The sequence below is a fragment of the Mirounga angustirostris genome, unplaced genomic scaffold (genome assembly GCF_029215605.1).
Source record: "Mirounga angustirostris isolate CCGP_5_RB_7025 unplaced genomic scaffold, mMirAng1.0.hap1 SCAF_13, whole genome shotgun sequence".
Classification (NCBI taxonomy): domain Eukaryota; kingdom Metazoa; phylum Chordata; class Mammalia; order Carnivora; family Phocidae; genus Mirounga; species Mirounga angustirostris.
The window spans coordinates 71,920,748-71,938,261 of record NW_026991721.1 but is presented as its reverse complement, the minus strand read 5'-3'; the positions used below and the strand labels follow the sequence as shown (position 1 = coordinate 71,938,261).

General features: G+C 40.0%; 1 protein-coding gene across 5 annotated transcripts in view; it reads right to left on the bottom strand.

Annotated features, from left to right (window-relative positions):
• CEP295 (centrosomal protein 295) overlaps positions 1-10,757 on the bottom strand; it is a 53,920-nt gene extending 43,163 nt beyond the window's left edge. For all 5 annotated transcript variants that reach the window (XM_045894615.3, XM_045894617.3, XM_045894618.3 and 2 more), the window contains exons 1-3: positions 10,618-10,757; positions 6,602-6,735; positions 5,320-5,520 (exon numbers count right to left, since the gene is read on the bottom strand). In XM_045894615.3, coding sequence (XP_045750571.2) covers positions 5,320-5,520; positions 6,602-6,735; positions 10,618-10,753 — 471 coding nt within the window. In that variant the 5' untranslated portion in view covers positions 10,754-10,757. The remainder of the gene's footprint in view (positions 1-5,319; positions 5,521-6,601; positions 6,736-10,617) is intronic.
• Between the last annotated feature and the right edge of the window lie 6,757 nt (positions 10,758-17,514).

The window sequence follows — 17,514 nt, the reverse complement described above, 5'->3', positions numbered from 1 at the left end:
CCAGAAACAGACACAAAAAGTCAGACAAAATGAGGAGACAGAGGAATATGTTCCAAATGAAAGAACAAGGCAAAACTACAAAAAAAGAACTGAACAAAATGGAGACAGGCAATATACCTGGTAAAGAGTTAAAAGTAATGGTGAGAAAGATGCTCACCAGACTTAAGAGTGGATGAATTCAGTGAGAACATAAAGAGAAAATATAAAAAAGAACCAATCAGAGTTGAAGAATACAGTAACTGAAATGAAAAATACACTAGAGGGAATCAACAGTAAGTTAAACGATGCAGAAGAATGAATCAGTGAGCTGGAAAACAGGGTAGTGGGAAGCACCCAAGCTAAACAGCAAAAATAAAAAATAATAATTTAAAAAATGAGAATAGGTTAAGGGACCTGAGACACCATCAAGCGTAAGAGCATTCACATTATAGGGATCCCAGAGGAGACTAAAGGGGCAGAAAACGTATTTGAAGAAACAACAGCTGAAAACTTTCCTAACCTAGGGAAATAAACAGACTTCCAGGTCCAGGAAGCACAGAGAACACCTAATAACATGAAATCAAGGAGGCACACACCAGGACAAATAATTAAAATGTCAACAATTAAATCATCACCATGAAACCAGCCTTACAAGTAATGTTAAAGGGACTTAAGTGGAAAAGAAAAGCTGTAACTAGAAGTGAGAAAACTATGAAAGGAAAAAATTCCAAATATATTGTAAAGGTAGTAGATTAATCATTTAAAAGCTAGTATGAAGATTAAAGGATAAAAGTAGTAACATCAATTATATCTACAATAATTAGTTAAGGGACACACAAAATAAAAAATGTAAAATACTACATCACATACATAAAACGTGAAAGGGGTAATAAAAATGTAGTGCTTTTAGAATGTGTTCAAACTTACGCAACCATCAACTTAATATTACAGACTGCTATATACATAGGACATTATATATGAACCTGATAACCACAAACCAAAAACCCGTAATAGACACACAAAGAGAAAGAAATCCAAGCATTAACACTAAAGAAAGTCATCAAAGGACAAAGAGAGCAAGAGAAGAGGAAAGGAACACAGAACTACCAAAACAACCAGAAAACAACAAAATGGCAAAAAGTTTGTATCTATCAATATAATTTCTTTAAATGTAAATGAACTAAATGTTCCAATAAAAAAAAGGGGGTGAATGAATGGATAAAAACCATGACCCATCTACATGCTGCCTACAAGAGACCAACTCTGGACCTAAAGACACATACAGACTGAAAGTCAAGGGCTGGAAAAAGATACTCTATACAAATGGAAGTTTTCAAAAAAAAAAAAGCACCAGGGTAACAATACCTATTACCAGACAAAACAGACTTTAAAAACAGACTATACTAAGAGACAAAGAAAGGCACTACATAATAAAAAGGGATCAATTCAACAAGAGGCTATAACAATTGTAAATATCTAGGCACCTAACATAGGAACACCTAAATATATAAAGCAAATATTAACAGACATAAAGGGGAGAAAGTGACAGTAATACAGTAATAGCAGGGGACTTTAACAGCCACTTACATCCACAGATCATTCAGAGAGATGGACTTAAAATATATAGAGTTACATTACATCCCCAAAAATTAAAATTGCAGAATACATATTCTTTTCAAGTGCACATGGAACATCCCCCAGGACAGATCACATGTTAGGCCACAAAACAGTCAATAAATTTAAGAAGTCAAATCATATCAAGCGCTTTTCCAACTACAACAGTATGGAACTAGAAATCAATCACAAGAAAAAAACTGAAAAAAAACAAAACAAAAAACACAAACCCAAACAAATGGAGAATAAATAACATGCTATTAAACAACAGATGGGTAACGAAGAAATAAAATATGTAGATACAAATGAAAATGGAAACACAATGCTTCAAATTCTTTGGGATGTAGCAAAAGCATAAGAGGCACGTTTATAGCAATACAGGCCTCTCTCAAGAAACAAGAAAAATCTCAAATAAATAACCAAACTTACACCTAAAGGAACTAAAAAACAAGAAGCAGCAAAGCCCAAAGTTAGTAAAAGTTAGGAAATAAAGATCAGGGTGGAAATAAATTAAAAATAGATTAAAAAAAACAATAAACAAGATCAATGAAACTAAGCTGGTTTTTTGAAAAGAGACATAATTGAGAAACATTTTGCTAGACTCATCAAGAAAAAAGAAAGATCAAATAAAATTTGAAAGAGAAGTTATACCACAGAAAAACGAAGGATTAGAAGAGACTACTATGAAAAATGAACTGGACAACCTAGAAAAAAATGGATAAATTCCCAGAAACAATCTTCCAAGACTGAATCAGGAAGAAACAGAAAATATGAATAGACTGATGACTAGTAATAAAACTGAATCAGTATTCATAAAACTCCCAACAAATAAAGGTTCCAGGACCAGATAACTTCCAGTGAATTCTATGAAACATTTAAAAAAGAGTTAATACTGATCCCTTCTCAAACCATTCCATTAAATAGAAGAGGGAGGAATGCTTCCTCATTCTACAAGGCCAGCATAACCCTGATACCACAATCAGACAAAAACTGCAGAAAAAGAAAATCACATCCATTTATCCTTGATGAACACAGATGCAAAAATCCTCAACAAAATATCAGCAAACCAAATTCAGCAATACATTAAAAGGATCATTCACCATAATCAAGTAGGTTTATTCCAGGAATGCAAGGATGGTTCAAAAACCACAACTCAATTAATGTGATATACATTAACAAAACAAAGGGCAAAAACCATATGATCAATTTCAATAGAAGCAGGTAAAGCATCTGACAAAAATCAACATCCATTCATGATAAAAACTCTCAATAAAACAGGCTCAGAGGGAACATATTTCAACATAATAAAGACCATTTATGAGAAACCCACAGCTAACATCATACTCAATGGTGAAAAGTTGAAAGCTCTTCCTCTAAGATCAGAAACAAGACAAGGATGTCTACTCTATTATTCAACATAGTACTGGAATTCCTAGGCACAGAAATCACACAAGAAATAAAAGGCATCCAAACTGGAAAGGACGAGATAAAACTGTCACTATTTGCAGATGACATAGTTTCACATATAGGAAAACCTGAAGACTCCATCAAAAAGCTATTACAATAAATGAACTCAGTAAAGTTGCAGGACACAAAATACATATAAATCTGTTGCATTTCTATACATTAATAACAAAGTAGCAGTAAAAGAAATTAAGAAAACAATCCCATTTACAATTACATAACAAAGAATAAAATACTTAGGAATAAATATAACTGAGGTGAAAAGACCTGTACTCTGAAAATTAAAAAACACTGATGAAAGAAATTGAAGATGACACAAATAAATGGAAAGATATTCAATGTTCACAGATTGGAAGAATTGTTAAAATGTCCATACCACCCAAAGCAATCTATGGAGCCAATGCAATCCCTATTAAAATATCAATAGTATTTTCCACAGAACTAGAATAATCCTAAAATCTGCATGGAACCACAAAGACCCCAAATAGCCAAAGCAATCTGAAGAAAGAAGAACAAAACTGGAGGCATCACACTCCTGATTTCAATCTGTATTACAAAGCTGTAGTAATCAAAACAGTATGGCACTAGCACAAAAACAGACATATAGATCAATGGGAACAGAATGGAGAGCTCAGAAATAAACCCATGTTTAAATGGTCAATTAATCTGTGACAAGAGAGGCAAGAATATAAAATGGAGAAAAGACAGCCTCTTCAATAAATAGTGTTGGAAAAATATATATAAGATATATAAATAACTCCTATAACTCAAAACAACAAAGATCAAATCTAATTTAAAAATGGGCAGAGGATGGGGCGCCTGGGTGGCTCAGTTGTTAAGTGTCTGCCTTCGGCTCAGGTCATGATCCCAGGGTCTTGGGATCGAGCCCTGCATCGGGCTCCTTGCTCAGCGGGAAGCCTGCTTCTCCCTCTCCCACACCCCCTGCTTGTGTTCCCTCTCTCGCTATGTCTCTCTCTGTCAAATAAATAAATGAAATCTTTAAAAAAATAAAATAAAATAAAAATGGGCAGAGGATCAGAATAGTTTTCCAAAGAAGACATATGGCTGGCCAAAAGACACATGAAAAGATGCTCAACATCACTAATTAGAGGAATGCAAATCAAAACCACAATGAGGTATCACCTCACACCAGTCAGAATGGCTAGTATCAAAAAGAAATAGTGTTGGTGAGGATATAGAGAAAAGGGAATCCTTATGCAGTGTTGGTGGAAATGTAATTTGGTGCAGCCACTGTGGAAAACAGTAGAGGTTCTTCAAAAAATTAAAAATAAAAATACCAAATGGTCCAGTAATTCTAATGCTGGGTATTTACCCAAAGAAAATGAAAACACTAATTTGAAAAGATATATGCACCCCCATATTTTTAACATTTTATTTATTTATTTGAGGGGGGAAAGGGCCAAGGCAGAGGGAAAAGCAGACTCCCCACTGAGCAGGAAGCCTGAAGAAGCAGAAGCAGGAAGAAGCAGGAAGCAGCAAAAGTGGGAAGCGGGGCTTGATCCCAGAATCCTGGGATCATGACCTGAGCCGAAGGCAGCCGCTTAACCGCCTGAACCACCCAGGCCCCATGTTTATTGCAGCATTATTTACAATAGCCAAATTACGGAAGCAGTCCAAGAGTCCATTGACAGATACAGAGATGAAGAAGATATGGTGTATATATACAATGGAGTATCATTCAGTCATAAAAAAAATAAGATCTTGCCATCTGTGACAGTATGGATGGAGTTTACAGGTAATATGCTAAGTAAAATAATTCAGACAGAGAAAGACAAATACCTTATGATTTCACTTGTAAAAAACAAATAAACAAAAAAACAGAAATCGACTAATAAACACAGAGAACAAACTGGTGGTTGCCAGAGGTGAGTGAGTGGGGGATGAGTGAATAGGTGATTAAGAGGTACAAACTTCTCACTATGAAATACATAAGTCACAGGAATGAAAAGTACAGCATAGGGAATATAGTCAATATTATTCTAATAACTTTGTATGTTGACAGCTGGTAACTACATTTATCAGGATAAGCATTGCATAGTGTATGTAATTGCTGAATCACTATGTTGTATACCTGAAACTAATATAATACTGAATGTGAACTATAATTTAAAAAAAATAATCGTAGAAAACAAAGTAGTTCAGGCTGGCCAAAACCAATTCTGTACATGCATGTATACTATAAACAATTTACTTTTTACCAATACCACTACCAGACAGGTAGTCAAATAAGCATTCACTTACATTTTCTTTGGCCTGTTGGTGTCCCTCTCCCATACTTCTTAAACTTGCCAAATACAGCTTTTCCAAGTTCTTTATTTTCTGAGTTTGTGATTCTTTCCATTCTGTCCTTAGTTCCTCTGCCAAACGAGTTAACTGCTGATTTCTCCTCTGTTTTATGTCCTCTCTTATCTGTAAAGCGATACCCCTTTCTTGTTCTCGAACCTAGAGAATGCATATTTAACAGATTATATGAAAAGAGGTTTACTTCAAGTTTTTTGAAAAGCTATTTGGAAATAGGAACTTCAATGAATTCTCCTCAGGTATATCACACTTGATCTTAGCCAAAAGGCCGAGAAGCGATATCTCCTCAGGTGTATCAATTCTCCCGAATATCCATATTAGATAAGGCCTCTGTAAAGCGGAAAATCCAGTGACGTAAAAAAGTTAAAACCTCAAGACTACTTTTAAAGTTCTCTAACTTATTAGCTATTATCTTCTCCCCAACCCAAGCACTAACAGGACTACCATTATCATTTACATAACTGGTAAGAGGTTAAAATGGTAAAGATGTTCAATAAAATTAATAGCCCAGGGGTGCCTGGGTGGCTCAGTCGGTTAAGCGGCTGCCTTTGGCTCAGGTCATGATCCTGGAGTCCCAGGATGGAGCCCTGCTTTGGGCTCCCGACTCAGCAGGGAGTATGCTTCTCCCTCTCCCTCTGCCCCTCCCCCCACTCGTGTTCTCTCTCTCCCTTGCTCACTCTCTCAAATAAATAAAATCTTTAAAAAAAAAAGTAAAAAAGAATAAAATTTATAGCCCAGGTGAGTATAGAGCCAGATGAGAAGTCCATATTTGTGGTACATCATCCCCAATTTCAGACAGAATGGCACCTAAAAGCATGCTTCACAAGGGCTTAACTATCTTACTCTGAAAAGACTTCTAGAAAATAATCTACAATTTCTTAAATAAATGTTACAGCAGCTTATAATCTTTCCATTAAGTCTTCTTCAAAGCCATTCTAATCTTCCTACTCTAATCTTCATCAGTAACATATAGTTTGAAAATTGTGTAAAGAACCATTTTCCAGTAATTATAGAGTCAAATAATCCCTATCTCAAACTTCATCTATTTGCCATTTCAGCCTATTTTTGCAAATTTTCCTAAACTAGTTAATACACAAGAACCAGGGCTCTTAAACAGGCAGAAAAGGGTTTTAAATGCAACATTCAGAACTCTCTACTGTAAAAAACACTAATAATTTGGGGAAGACAAAGAATTTGAAGCCTTGTTCCAGATGAATCTTACCTGCAGCAATCTTAGTTTTCGTCGCCTTTCATAATCTTCCTTTAAAATGTAAGCCTCCTCATTAGGACTCAGTCTCAGCTTGCCAGCATTCACTACCTTTCTTTTCATTTCTGGGTACTTTAAATATAAAGTTTCTGAATTTAAAAAAAAAAAAAGAAAGAAAGATGTCTATTAAAACAGGGCAGCAAAGATTAGAACAATGTTTAAAATACATTTAATACTTGACATTAAAAGGACTATATATACACAAAATAATTTGGGTAAACTGAGTCCAGCTTATATATTTAACAATTGCAATTATTAAATTCAGCACTTAAGTCAATGATTCTCAAATGGGGAGAAGAGGTTAAAAGGAAGGTCAATCAGAATTACTGAAAAAGTTTTTCCCCCATGACAGCAGAGTGTTGCTTACCTAGAGTATCTGGGACCTGACTTATTTCTGACTGGGATTTCCAGTTTACCTACCTTAAATGTAAAAAAGCACAAAGACTTAAAAAAATGTTTTAGCATAGAATAAATGTTTTTGCAATTACAATTTTACACTTTAGAACTTTGATAACTTGTTCATAACCAGCAGGACTGTGTAATTGCAAAAGGCTCCCAGTCCTTAGTTTCAACTCCCAGTCTGTTGTATATAACTTGATGACCAGGTGTCACTGTATCATATGGAATCACATCAACCCCTCAACAATTCTTTAATAATTACAATGGTGTGATGGTTTTAAATCAATGATCATTTAAAAAATTTCTCTGAGAATGATTGTTTGCATGAGTCAGGTGTTTAGGTTCTCCGATCAGTTAATGCCCCTGACATTCAGGTGTTCTCACTCTCCTCCCTAGATTATAACATGGATACTTACATTCTTCTGAAGCTTGCTGAAGCTCCACTTCTTCATCAGACTATCCTCTAGTAATTTTTGCTTCACCCACCCACCACCTCATTCCTGACTTGCCCACCCAGAATGCACATTATCTTTACACTCAATTTGGAGACGAATCTAATGCTGTCCTGGTATTACCTTGCTCTAGTTTTTCATCAATTACACTGTACCTTTCCTAGATTCCTAACAACTGAAGGACAGAGGTTATAGTTTTATTTTAATATTCAAATTAATTTAACAAATGACAACTATCAGGCAGTATTTCACAAACTATGGATGGATACTGTTTTGGGCTAGGAGGACTTAAAGTTATCTAATAGGGACTAATCGGACTCTGATGCCAAAAAGAAATAATTGCTCGCATTTGAAAATCTTTTCTAGTAAATAAAGTAACAGTAGGTAAAGTGCTGTCTTCATTTTATAAATGAAGAATCAAAGGCCTCTTCTGTTACAGGACTTCACCTAAGTGACAGGATCTACTGGCAGATCCAAAGGAAGAATCTGGTTTCCTTATTCCATATGGCTCCTAACTTTCTGATATGCTAAAACATGTGGAATGAGGAAATTTTTGTTTAAACTGGTATTTCTTGCTAGTGGGGATTGATGAACAAGGAAGGACCGCACAAAGAAGAAAAAATGAGCAAGATTAAATTCAGTCTTATTTTTTTCTGAAGGTCTCTGAATTCATATTCAAAATATCAAAACTAATTCCTGATAAATCTCATAGACAAAGTACCATGGGAAAAAAAGACAAAAAAGAGAACATACTGTAAAATTCCACTTATATGAAGTTCAAAAACAAGCAAGACTAATCCATGATGACACAGATTAAAACAGGGGTCACCTTTCTGTAGGTTAATGACTAGGAGGAGGCACATAGGAGCCTGCAGGGATGCCAGAGATGGTCTGTATTTTGATCTGTGTTATAATTACACAGATGTATACATATGTAAAAATTCCTCAAATGACACACTTAGATTTGTGTCTTAAGGCGTCTTATACCTCAATAAAAAAGGGAAAAAATCCTGTTTTTTCAGATTGTTTTGAGTATCTATCATCTCAATTGCTTGAGGATTACAAGGAAACATACATTTGGTACTTTTACCTCCTGAGATGTGGTAGAATAATTTTTCTACTTTATTTTTTAACTTATTTGGAAATAATTTCAGACTTAGAATTCCCGTATACTCTTTCCCCAGCTTCTCTAAACATCAATCAGAGCACAATGACCGAAACCAAGAAACTGACAACTAACACAATACTTCTAACTAATTTACAGACTTCATTCAAATTTTGTCAAGTATTTCACTAACGTCCATTTTCTGAACCAGGACCCAATCCAAGGACAACCCATTGCTTTCGACTGCTGTGTTACTCTGGGTCCTCCAAGAAGCAGAGGACAAGATAGGATTAAACCCAAAAAAGATTTTATTAGGAGAAATGCCTGTGTGAGGGATAATGGGAGGGAGCTAGTAAAAACTGGGAGTACTTCAGACTTCCATGCAAATCTGACACTGAATGGAAGAAGGGAAAGTTGGGTAGATGACTGCCATGCAGTCTAAAGAAGATTCAGTAAGATCTCTGAGGAGTTAAGGGAAAGTCCCTTGTTTCTCAGGAATAGGCCTGCCTTAATTCCCATGCCATGCTCAGTCACTGGCCAAAAACAGCCCTTGGGAAGCCCTGGGAAGCATCCATGCAAATGGATTTCAGAACACAGGAGCTGAAGGTCTGTGAATTACATTCTCATGGCTGTCGAAATTGTCGTGTCTCCTTGGACTCCTCTAATTTGAGACAGTTCCTCAGTTTGTGCTTTTCTTTTCAACCTCCTGACTTTTAAAAACTACTGGCCAGTTATTTTGTAGAATGTCCCTCAATTTGGATTTGCTTAATATTTTCTTGTGGTTAGACTGAGATTACACATTTTTAGCCAAGAACACGGAAGTGATGATGCACCCTTTTTCAGTGCATTATATTATGTTAACTGGTGATATTAATTTTGACTCCTGGTTAGGTGGTGTCTACCAGGTCTCTACACTTTTCCTTTATAAGTATTTGGAGAAATAGTTGAGACTATACATAAATATCATGTTCCTGATTACACCTTTGCTTCTTAGTATCTACTGACGGTTGTTTGAAGCATTAACTATAGCATTTACCAAAAAGCATTTTCTATTTCCATTATTCCTTCTATACTTATCAATTGGAATCCCACTGTAAGGAAGTTTCCCCTGCTCCCTCTCTTATTTATTAAATCATTTATTCATATCAGTATGGATTTTTATATTCCGTGAATACTATCCAATACCAGATGATATTAACTTATTTTTAAGATTTTGTTCTGAGAATTAAATGGCACTTGGCATATTGTAATCACAAAATACTAGACTCAGAAGATTTGTGTTCAAGACTCATCACAACCATTGACACCAGGAAGACACTGGCCAGGTCGTTTAAGTTACTGTGGTCTCGTTTTCCTAAACTATGTAATGGGAATCATAACATCTATCCCAACAGGTTGTTCTGATAATTACGTGACTTAATGTGAAACTGCCAAATACTTTCTAAGTATTAAGGACTCAAACGTTCCCCACTGTTTTAAAAGCTCAGTTTGTGGCAGGACTACCTACCTAAGAAGTTAAAGGTGAGAGCAAAAAAGAGCACGCTCTCTGCTACAAACAATTCCAGGCAGTGCTCTTAAACGGCTCCCGGGTTTCAGGACAAGTCCTGGGGGGGCCTAGGGGCAGGGTGGGCAGGCCGCAGCGAGAAGCGCTTGCAGCAGCAGCCCCGGAGGCCCTCCCGGCCGCCCGCGGTGGGGAAGCCCAAGGACCCCGCGCGACCCCACCCCGGGAGGGCGCGCAAGACCGACCACACGCGCCTAAGGCCGGGCAGCAGCCTCTCGCAGCAAGTTGCGGGTCTGCTTCGGGACGCACCTCCCTTCCCCGCACTCCTCACCGCCGCCAGGCCGATGCCAGCCAGGGCCCGGGGTGCGCCGAGGCCTCAGAAGCTCGGGCCGTGCTGCGTTCCCGACGCCGCGCCTTCACGGCATCCCCTTCCCGGGGAGCACACCCCCAGCTCCTGGGCTTCGGGGGGCTATGCGCGCCCGGGCCGCGGGAAGCCGGCGCGTCCGTCACTCACCTGAACACCAGGCGCCGGGAATCAGGAACTGCAGCTCAGACAGAGACGGCCCCTGGGCCCGCGGCCCACCAGCTTCCCAACAGCCGTTTGTGCGCCTGCGGGGCAGCCATCTCCAAGCTCCCGTCACTTCCGTCATTCAAACCGCCCGCCAATGGCGGGACCAAGCGGCGGGAATCGGGCTAGTCCCGCCTCCCGCGAGGGCCGCTGGGACGGCCGCGCCGGAAAAGCCCGCGCACGCGCCAAGCTCTACGTAGTGGTCCATTATTTCTCATACGTACCGAGGCCTTGAGGTTTACTGTCTCTCACTGGGCTCACTTTACACAGCAGGAGACAGAGGTCCAGAAAGGGGAAGATATTTGCCCAGAGCATTGAGGGTGGCTTTAGTTTTAGGCCCTATTATGAGGATGCCACGGGCTATGTATCCTTTTGCGCACTGACTGTACAATTCATTTGGTACTGTCATTCTGTTAGTGTCTCATAGCGTTCATTAAGGGGCTCCAACTTGTACAATGAACCATATCGTGACAGTCTGTGCCTCCAGCGGTCTGATGCATCTACAACATGTCACAATTTACTATAAACTATAATCAGGAGATAAGTGCAGGTTCATGTTTATTGAGCAACTATTATGTGCCAAGTACAGTGTGGTAGGTGCAGGGGAGACGAGGGTAAATGGGTTATGGCCCCTATCCTAGATTTTGTAGCCTGGAGGTAAAACATGGCAAGAATCAAAGAATTAGAACATGGGGAGTGGGGAAGAGGGAAGTTGCTGACATGATCAGATTTGACTTCATGGTGGAGAAAAGGCCAGAGGGAATGAAGGCTGAAGACTGGAGGCAGAGAAACCAATTAGGATACTACTATAGGAAGTGAAAGATTATCGAAAACGAGGCCAAACATCAGAAATTGGTGGTTACCTGGCTATGAAAAGCAAAGGAGAGGGAGAAATCAACCATGATGCCTAAGTTCTATATTTGGCACTGAGTGGATGGGGATAACATCCTGCTAGAACTCAGGAAGAAGAGCAGGTTGGGGTGGGAGGAGTAATGAGTTAAGCTTTGAATATTTTGAATTTAAGCTGTTTATAGGATGTCTAGACAAAGGATGAATTGTAGAAATATTTAGGAGGCAAAATTAGGAAAGGATTGCATGTGAGGTTGAAGGAAAGGTTGAGAGTGAAGTTAACCTCATAGGCTAACAATGTTAAAGGTGGTGCTGCTACCAACCAAGGGAGAAATCAGAAGTGGGAGTCAGTTAAGTGGGCAAGGTGATGAGCTCAGCTCTGGACATATTGAACTTTATTTGGGTGTGGAACATTTTGTGATGTGCAGTAAGTGGATGACTACAGTGGTAGATAGCCCACAGAACTGGGCTAGCATTTAGACTTGGATTTCATTTCCATATGAGTGACAACCAAAGCTATAGTAGATAAGATCACTTAGCGAGGATTTGCAGAGTGAGTAGAACAATGAGATAAGGACCAAACTCTAAGGAACATCAAAACTTAAAGGGATTTGGAGAAAGGAACTGTCCAAGTACATGAAGAGATAGTGTGACCCCACCTCAGCTTTGCAAACAAGGAAGCTGAGTTAAGGGGAAATTCAGTGACTTGGCCAAAAGCACATGTAAGTGCAGGGTGGAACCAGAGCTAGAATTCATGTCCTTATCCTAAATACTAGAATTTTTCCTCCCTGTCTCCCTTCCCCATTTCAGTTCACATTTATCTTGATGGACAGTTGTATTCATTCTAAACATAGTCTTCAACATCCTCAACATAGACTCAGAGATACACTCTTACACCCAACAAAAGATGTGCCCATTATTTCATGCTGTGGGCTAGGCTTAGTGCCCACCATGTTTTTCAAAAGCACCCTGCACCTTTCCCATCATGGCACTTATCAGTTCTTATTGAAATGAGCTATTTATGGGGCTCTCTATTGGTTAGACTCAGTTCCTCAAGAACCAGTAGTGCATTTTGTTCAGTTGCTGGCCACAGAAATCTTCTTAAATGTTCGCTGAGTGAATGATATGCTCCACTTCCCCAACCTGCATCCTGGGCAGAAATTCTACAACTGCAGATTTTGAATTAAGGCTTATTCTGTTTTTAATAGAAGACAGTAAGGAATCAAAGAAAGCCCAGTGGGCTTAGAGTCAGAGCATTTGGTTTAACATCACAACTCTGAGATTTCTAGCTGTAGGACACTAAGCCAATGAGCCCTAGTTTCTGTTTTGGTTCTCTATTGTTGCCAACCAAACCACCCTAGAATGTCCATAGTGGCTCAGTGTTTATGGCTGGCAGTTGACTCTGGCTGTCAGTTGAAAGCTCAGCTGGAACTGTTGAATGGAATGCCTTCATGTGGCCTTTCCTTGTGGGTTGACTTCTTACTAGCTGAGTTTAAGAGGGAGTATCCTCAGTGTGAGCAGTCCCAGAGAAAGAAGGTGGAAGATGCAGGGCCTTTCAAAGACAAAAATGGTAAGCAGTTACAGTAAGTTCAGCCACATTTTGTTAAATATCATAGGGCAAGCCCAGATTCAGGTGAGGGGAAATGAACCCCATCTCTCAATGGGGAGAGTGACAAAGAATTTGTGGCCATCTTTAATTCATCACCATTATTTTAATAATATTTGATGTGCCCTCTTCACAGTGGTTGAATCATGAGAGCATTTTGTAAGTTCCAAAGAGGTATGTTACATAATATAGCAGCTATTTTATATTTCCTCTCTGGCAACTTTCTCTCCTGGTCTAGTCCCAGTCCTCCAGGCCACAGGGGTAGGCAAGTGACACAGACTAGGCAAATTACAGTCCCCTCTCTCCCTTGCTACTGGGATTGACCCAAGGATGAGTACATGAACTAAATTGGGCCAATCAGAATCTTTCACAGGAATTTTTCTTACCGGGGCCAGCAGGGATGAATTTTTTCCTCTCTGGGCTAAACTTAGAATATGAAACTGAAGCTTCCCCAGCGAGGTTCCCAACAGGTGGCCCTCCACAAGATAGTCTGAAAGAATGAGACTGACATTCATCTCAAACACAGAGGATCCTGTGTTCAAGTCCCTGGATCCAGCCCATTCTCCAGTTTACTGACAGAAGCCATTAAATCCCCCCTTGTATTTAAACTGCTTTGAATGGGAGTTTCGTTTTCTTTTTGCAAATGGAAAGAGGCTGTAGATTTACATTTAAATTCTCATAGGCAAACAACATCTGGGCTTCTTGGGAAATAGTATCAAAGAATAGTTAAGATCTTGGACCTCAGTCCAACTACCTGGATTTAAATTCCTGCTTTAACAACTCTGACCTTGAGCTAGTCCCTGAACCTCCCCCAAAGTCAATTTCCTCATCTTTAAAAGGATGGTAGTAATAGTACTCAAAAGGCAGTTGTAAGGTTTAAAGCTCTTAAGACATGACTGGCACAAAGCATGTGATAAATGCTAAGTTTTTTGGCTTTTATTTTCATATATTTATTTCAGACCACAGGAGAAAAAAACAAAAACAGGAGCAAAAGCAAAAAACCCTTTTAACATGTGCTCTCATTGGTGTTTTGGGTTTCATTTTTAATTAGGTCCTTTCGTATTTTGTAGGCCTAGGTAGAGGTATGTATACTTACCTTCTTGAGTATTGTTCTACCACTAGGAATGAATGTTGGTGTGCAGGGATCCAGAGGAAGAGTTGCCCGACACAGTGATGACTTCAGTGTGACTGGTTACTGGGTAATGCTGCCCCTCCTTAAAATGTAACTGGAGCGTTTTAAGATTGGAGCTGTTTCCGACATTTCTTAGGTGCTGAGAGTTTCACTGTTCTGAGTTCACATGAGTCTTTGTCCACATCCAGTATGAGTGGCTAGCATTACAGTGGTGGGGGGGGGCGGGGGGAGGAGGGGACTCCCTCAGTAATTCTTGCAGTAGAATCCAGAAGAAAGGGAATCATAGAGGCTGCTTTTAGGCAAACGGGCTTGAGTGATGGAAGGTAGAGAGGGTCCACAGGGACCCCCTCGTTGAACACAGAGAGGCCCATCAGGCGACCCACCTCAAAATATCCAGAGGCCCTAACTGACCAATGGGCTACTTACAACCAGGCACAGTTATTACCAAAACAAGGGAGAATTCCATATGTTGCCATAACTCCTCATCCTCCCCCTTTAATACAGCCCCCAGCCACTGCCTCTTTGTAGACAGTATATTCTCTGCTGCCCTGCCCCCTGTTCACTTGCGGTGTATCCAATAAACTTCTATCTCCTTTTTTCTGCCTCCGGTGAATTCTTTCATCTCCTATGCCACCAACTTCCACCTGATTGTCACCCCACATTTGGGGGCCCCTTCTGATAGAGAGACACCCCATTTAGACACCACGGGAACCTCTGCAAGAACAGAAATAATCAACCATCTGCCCTTCTGCCAACTGCCCTCCCTCTCTCTGGCATAAACACCACCAGAGTTTAACAAGTATTAGTATCTCAATGGGATAATTTAGAGCTGCTACCAGCAATGAGATTAATAGTGCCCAGTGGAAGAGGAAAGATGGGCTGCGAAAGGCTTTTAAAAGCTATCATATATATATTTTTAAGGTGTGTAGGTAGTTCCAGGGTGGTGAGCAATTGGGCCATTTATTTAAGGAGATGGAGAAATGAGAGGAGAGTTTGGGAAATTGATTGGTTTTGTTTCATATTTTAAGTCTTTCTTTAGCATATTGCTAATATGTTGTTTATTAATATACTAATGTTTATTAAGCCATTAATGTGTAGACTGTGAGTTACATACTTAAAAGGAGAGGGAAGTTTCAATGAAAAGTTCGGGGTGGGGGGAGGAGATGATTTACAACCTAGCAAAGCACATAGCAGTTGAGGAGGACTGGTGGTGTGGCGAGAGTTTTGCAGCTGGAAAAGATGTGGATTTGAACATCTGCTTGACAAGCAGTTCATCTCTCTGAAGTTCAGTCTCAATCTATAGAATAGAAATACCCAGCATTTATTGGACACTCTATGGGCCAGGAATATTAGGACCCATCCTATCTTACAGAGCAGTTGTAAAGATCACTTATTAAAAAGTTGTCAGTATCCTACATGGAAGCTTATCAATAACTGTAAAAAATGATACTACAGGGACACCTGGGTGGCTCAGATAGTTAAGCGTCTGCCTTCGGCTCAGGTCATGATCTCTGGGTCCTGGGATCGAGCCCCGCATTGGGCTCCCTGCTCAGCGGGGAGTCTGCTTCTCCCTCTCCCTCTGCTCCTCCCACCCCAATAAATAAATAAAATCTTTTTAAAAATCATACTACAGTTCGGCCACCAATATAGGCTTGGGGCAGGCAACTTTCACACTAAGATTTCTTTGTCACTGCCATTTGGCCTGCTTTAACTGATCGAGCTCTTATACAAAGGAATCAGCCCTCCTGAGTCAGAGTTCCCTTCACCCAAAATTATTTCCATTTACCTGTGAACATAATAGTTATCTACATCCTTGCTTCTGAAACTGTAGTCCAAAGATCAGAAGCATCGGCATCACCTGGGAGCTTGTTAGAAATGCAGACTCTCAGGATCCACCCCAGATCTGCGGCATCAGAATCTGCATTTTAACTAGATCTGCAGGAAATTCGTACGAAGCACAGCTTTATACAAAGCCCCATGTGAGGTAAAGTTAGGACAGAGAAATGTATGTCCAAGTAGGAATAGAAAAGGGGAAGCAAGTGGGTCACAATATGGATAAGTAATAGAGGCAGATCATGACACCTTCTAAAATGTGAATAGTGTTCCTTTTTACTAATGTAGATCTTGGCCACTTGCTAGTATAGGTATGTGTGTGGTAGAAGGAGTATACTGCTTTGGAGTTCTTATCCTAGCTCTGATATTTACTAATTTAGGAAATTAGTCATTCTGAGATCCTCATTTTACGAAGAGGAAATTGAGACTCAGGTCACATCCTAGGAAGTGAGTACAATGGACTTCCAAATGAGGACTTTTATTCCAAAGCCAAACACCTATGCTTGATGCTCTCCTATATTTTTTTGAATCAATGGATCCATTGACGGTATTTCCTAACGGACATTGGATTATGGCAGACTCCTCAGTGCCAGTCTCGTATTTTCAGATCTTATGTCAGGACTAGCGTTACCTGTTGCTGTCCAAAGTCATTCTTACTAGGAAATTTTGTCTCTGGACTTCCCCCCTCTCGGCTGGCATTCTCCATGCACCTGCTCCAGGTCTCCATTGCTCATCCCTGGATGTGGTTCTCTCCAGCCACCTCCCTGCATTTTTTAAAAAAGATTTTATTTATTTATTTGTCAGAGAGAGACAGAGTGAGAGAGGGAACACAAGCAGGGGGAGTGGGAGAGGGAGAAGCAGGCTGCCTGCTGAGCAGGGAGCCCGATGCGGGGCTCGATCCCAGGACCCCGAAGGCAGACGCTTAACGACTGAGCCACCCAGGCGCCCCCACCTCCCTGCATTTTTACCACAAGGCTTTTTGCCTTCGCCTCTTCATGCAGGGCGTTTGACTCTTATTTCTACCTGGAACATTCTCTTCCCTTTCTCAGTATTTCGGTATTAGTTTGCTAGGGCTGCCTTAACAAAGTACCACAAACTGAATGGCTTAAACAACAGAAACTTCTCACTGGAGGCTGGAAGTCTGAGACCCTGTTTCCTCTGAAGGGAAGGATCTGTTCCAAGCCTCTCTGCTAGCTTCTGGGAGTTTCTTAACTTGTAGAAACATCACCCTGATCTCTGCCTTCAGCTTCACACGGTGTTCTCCCTGTGTGTGTGTCTATGTCCAAATTTTCCCTTTTTATAAGGATACCACTCAAGGACACCATATTGGATTAGAGGTCTACTCTACCTTCAATATGTCCTCATCTTAACCAGTTATGTCTGCAATGACCCTGTTCCAAACAAGGTCACATTTTGAGGTACT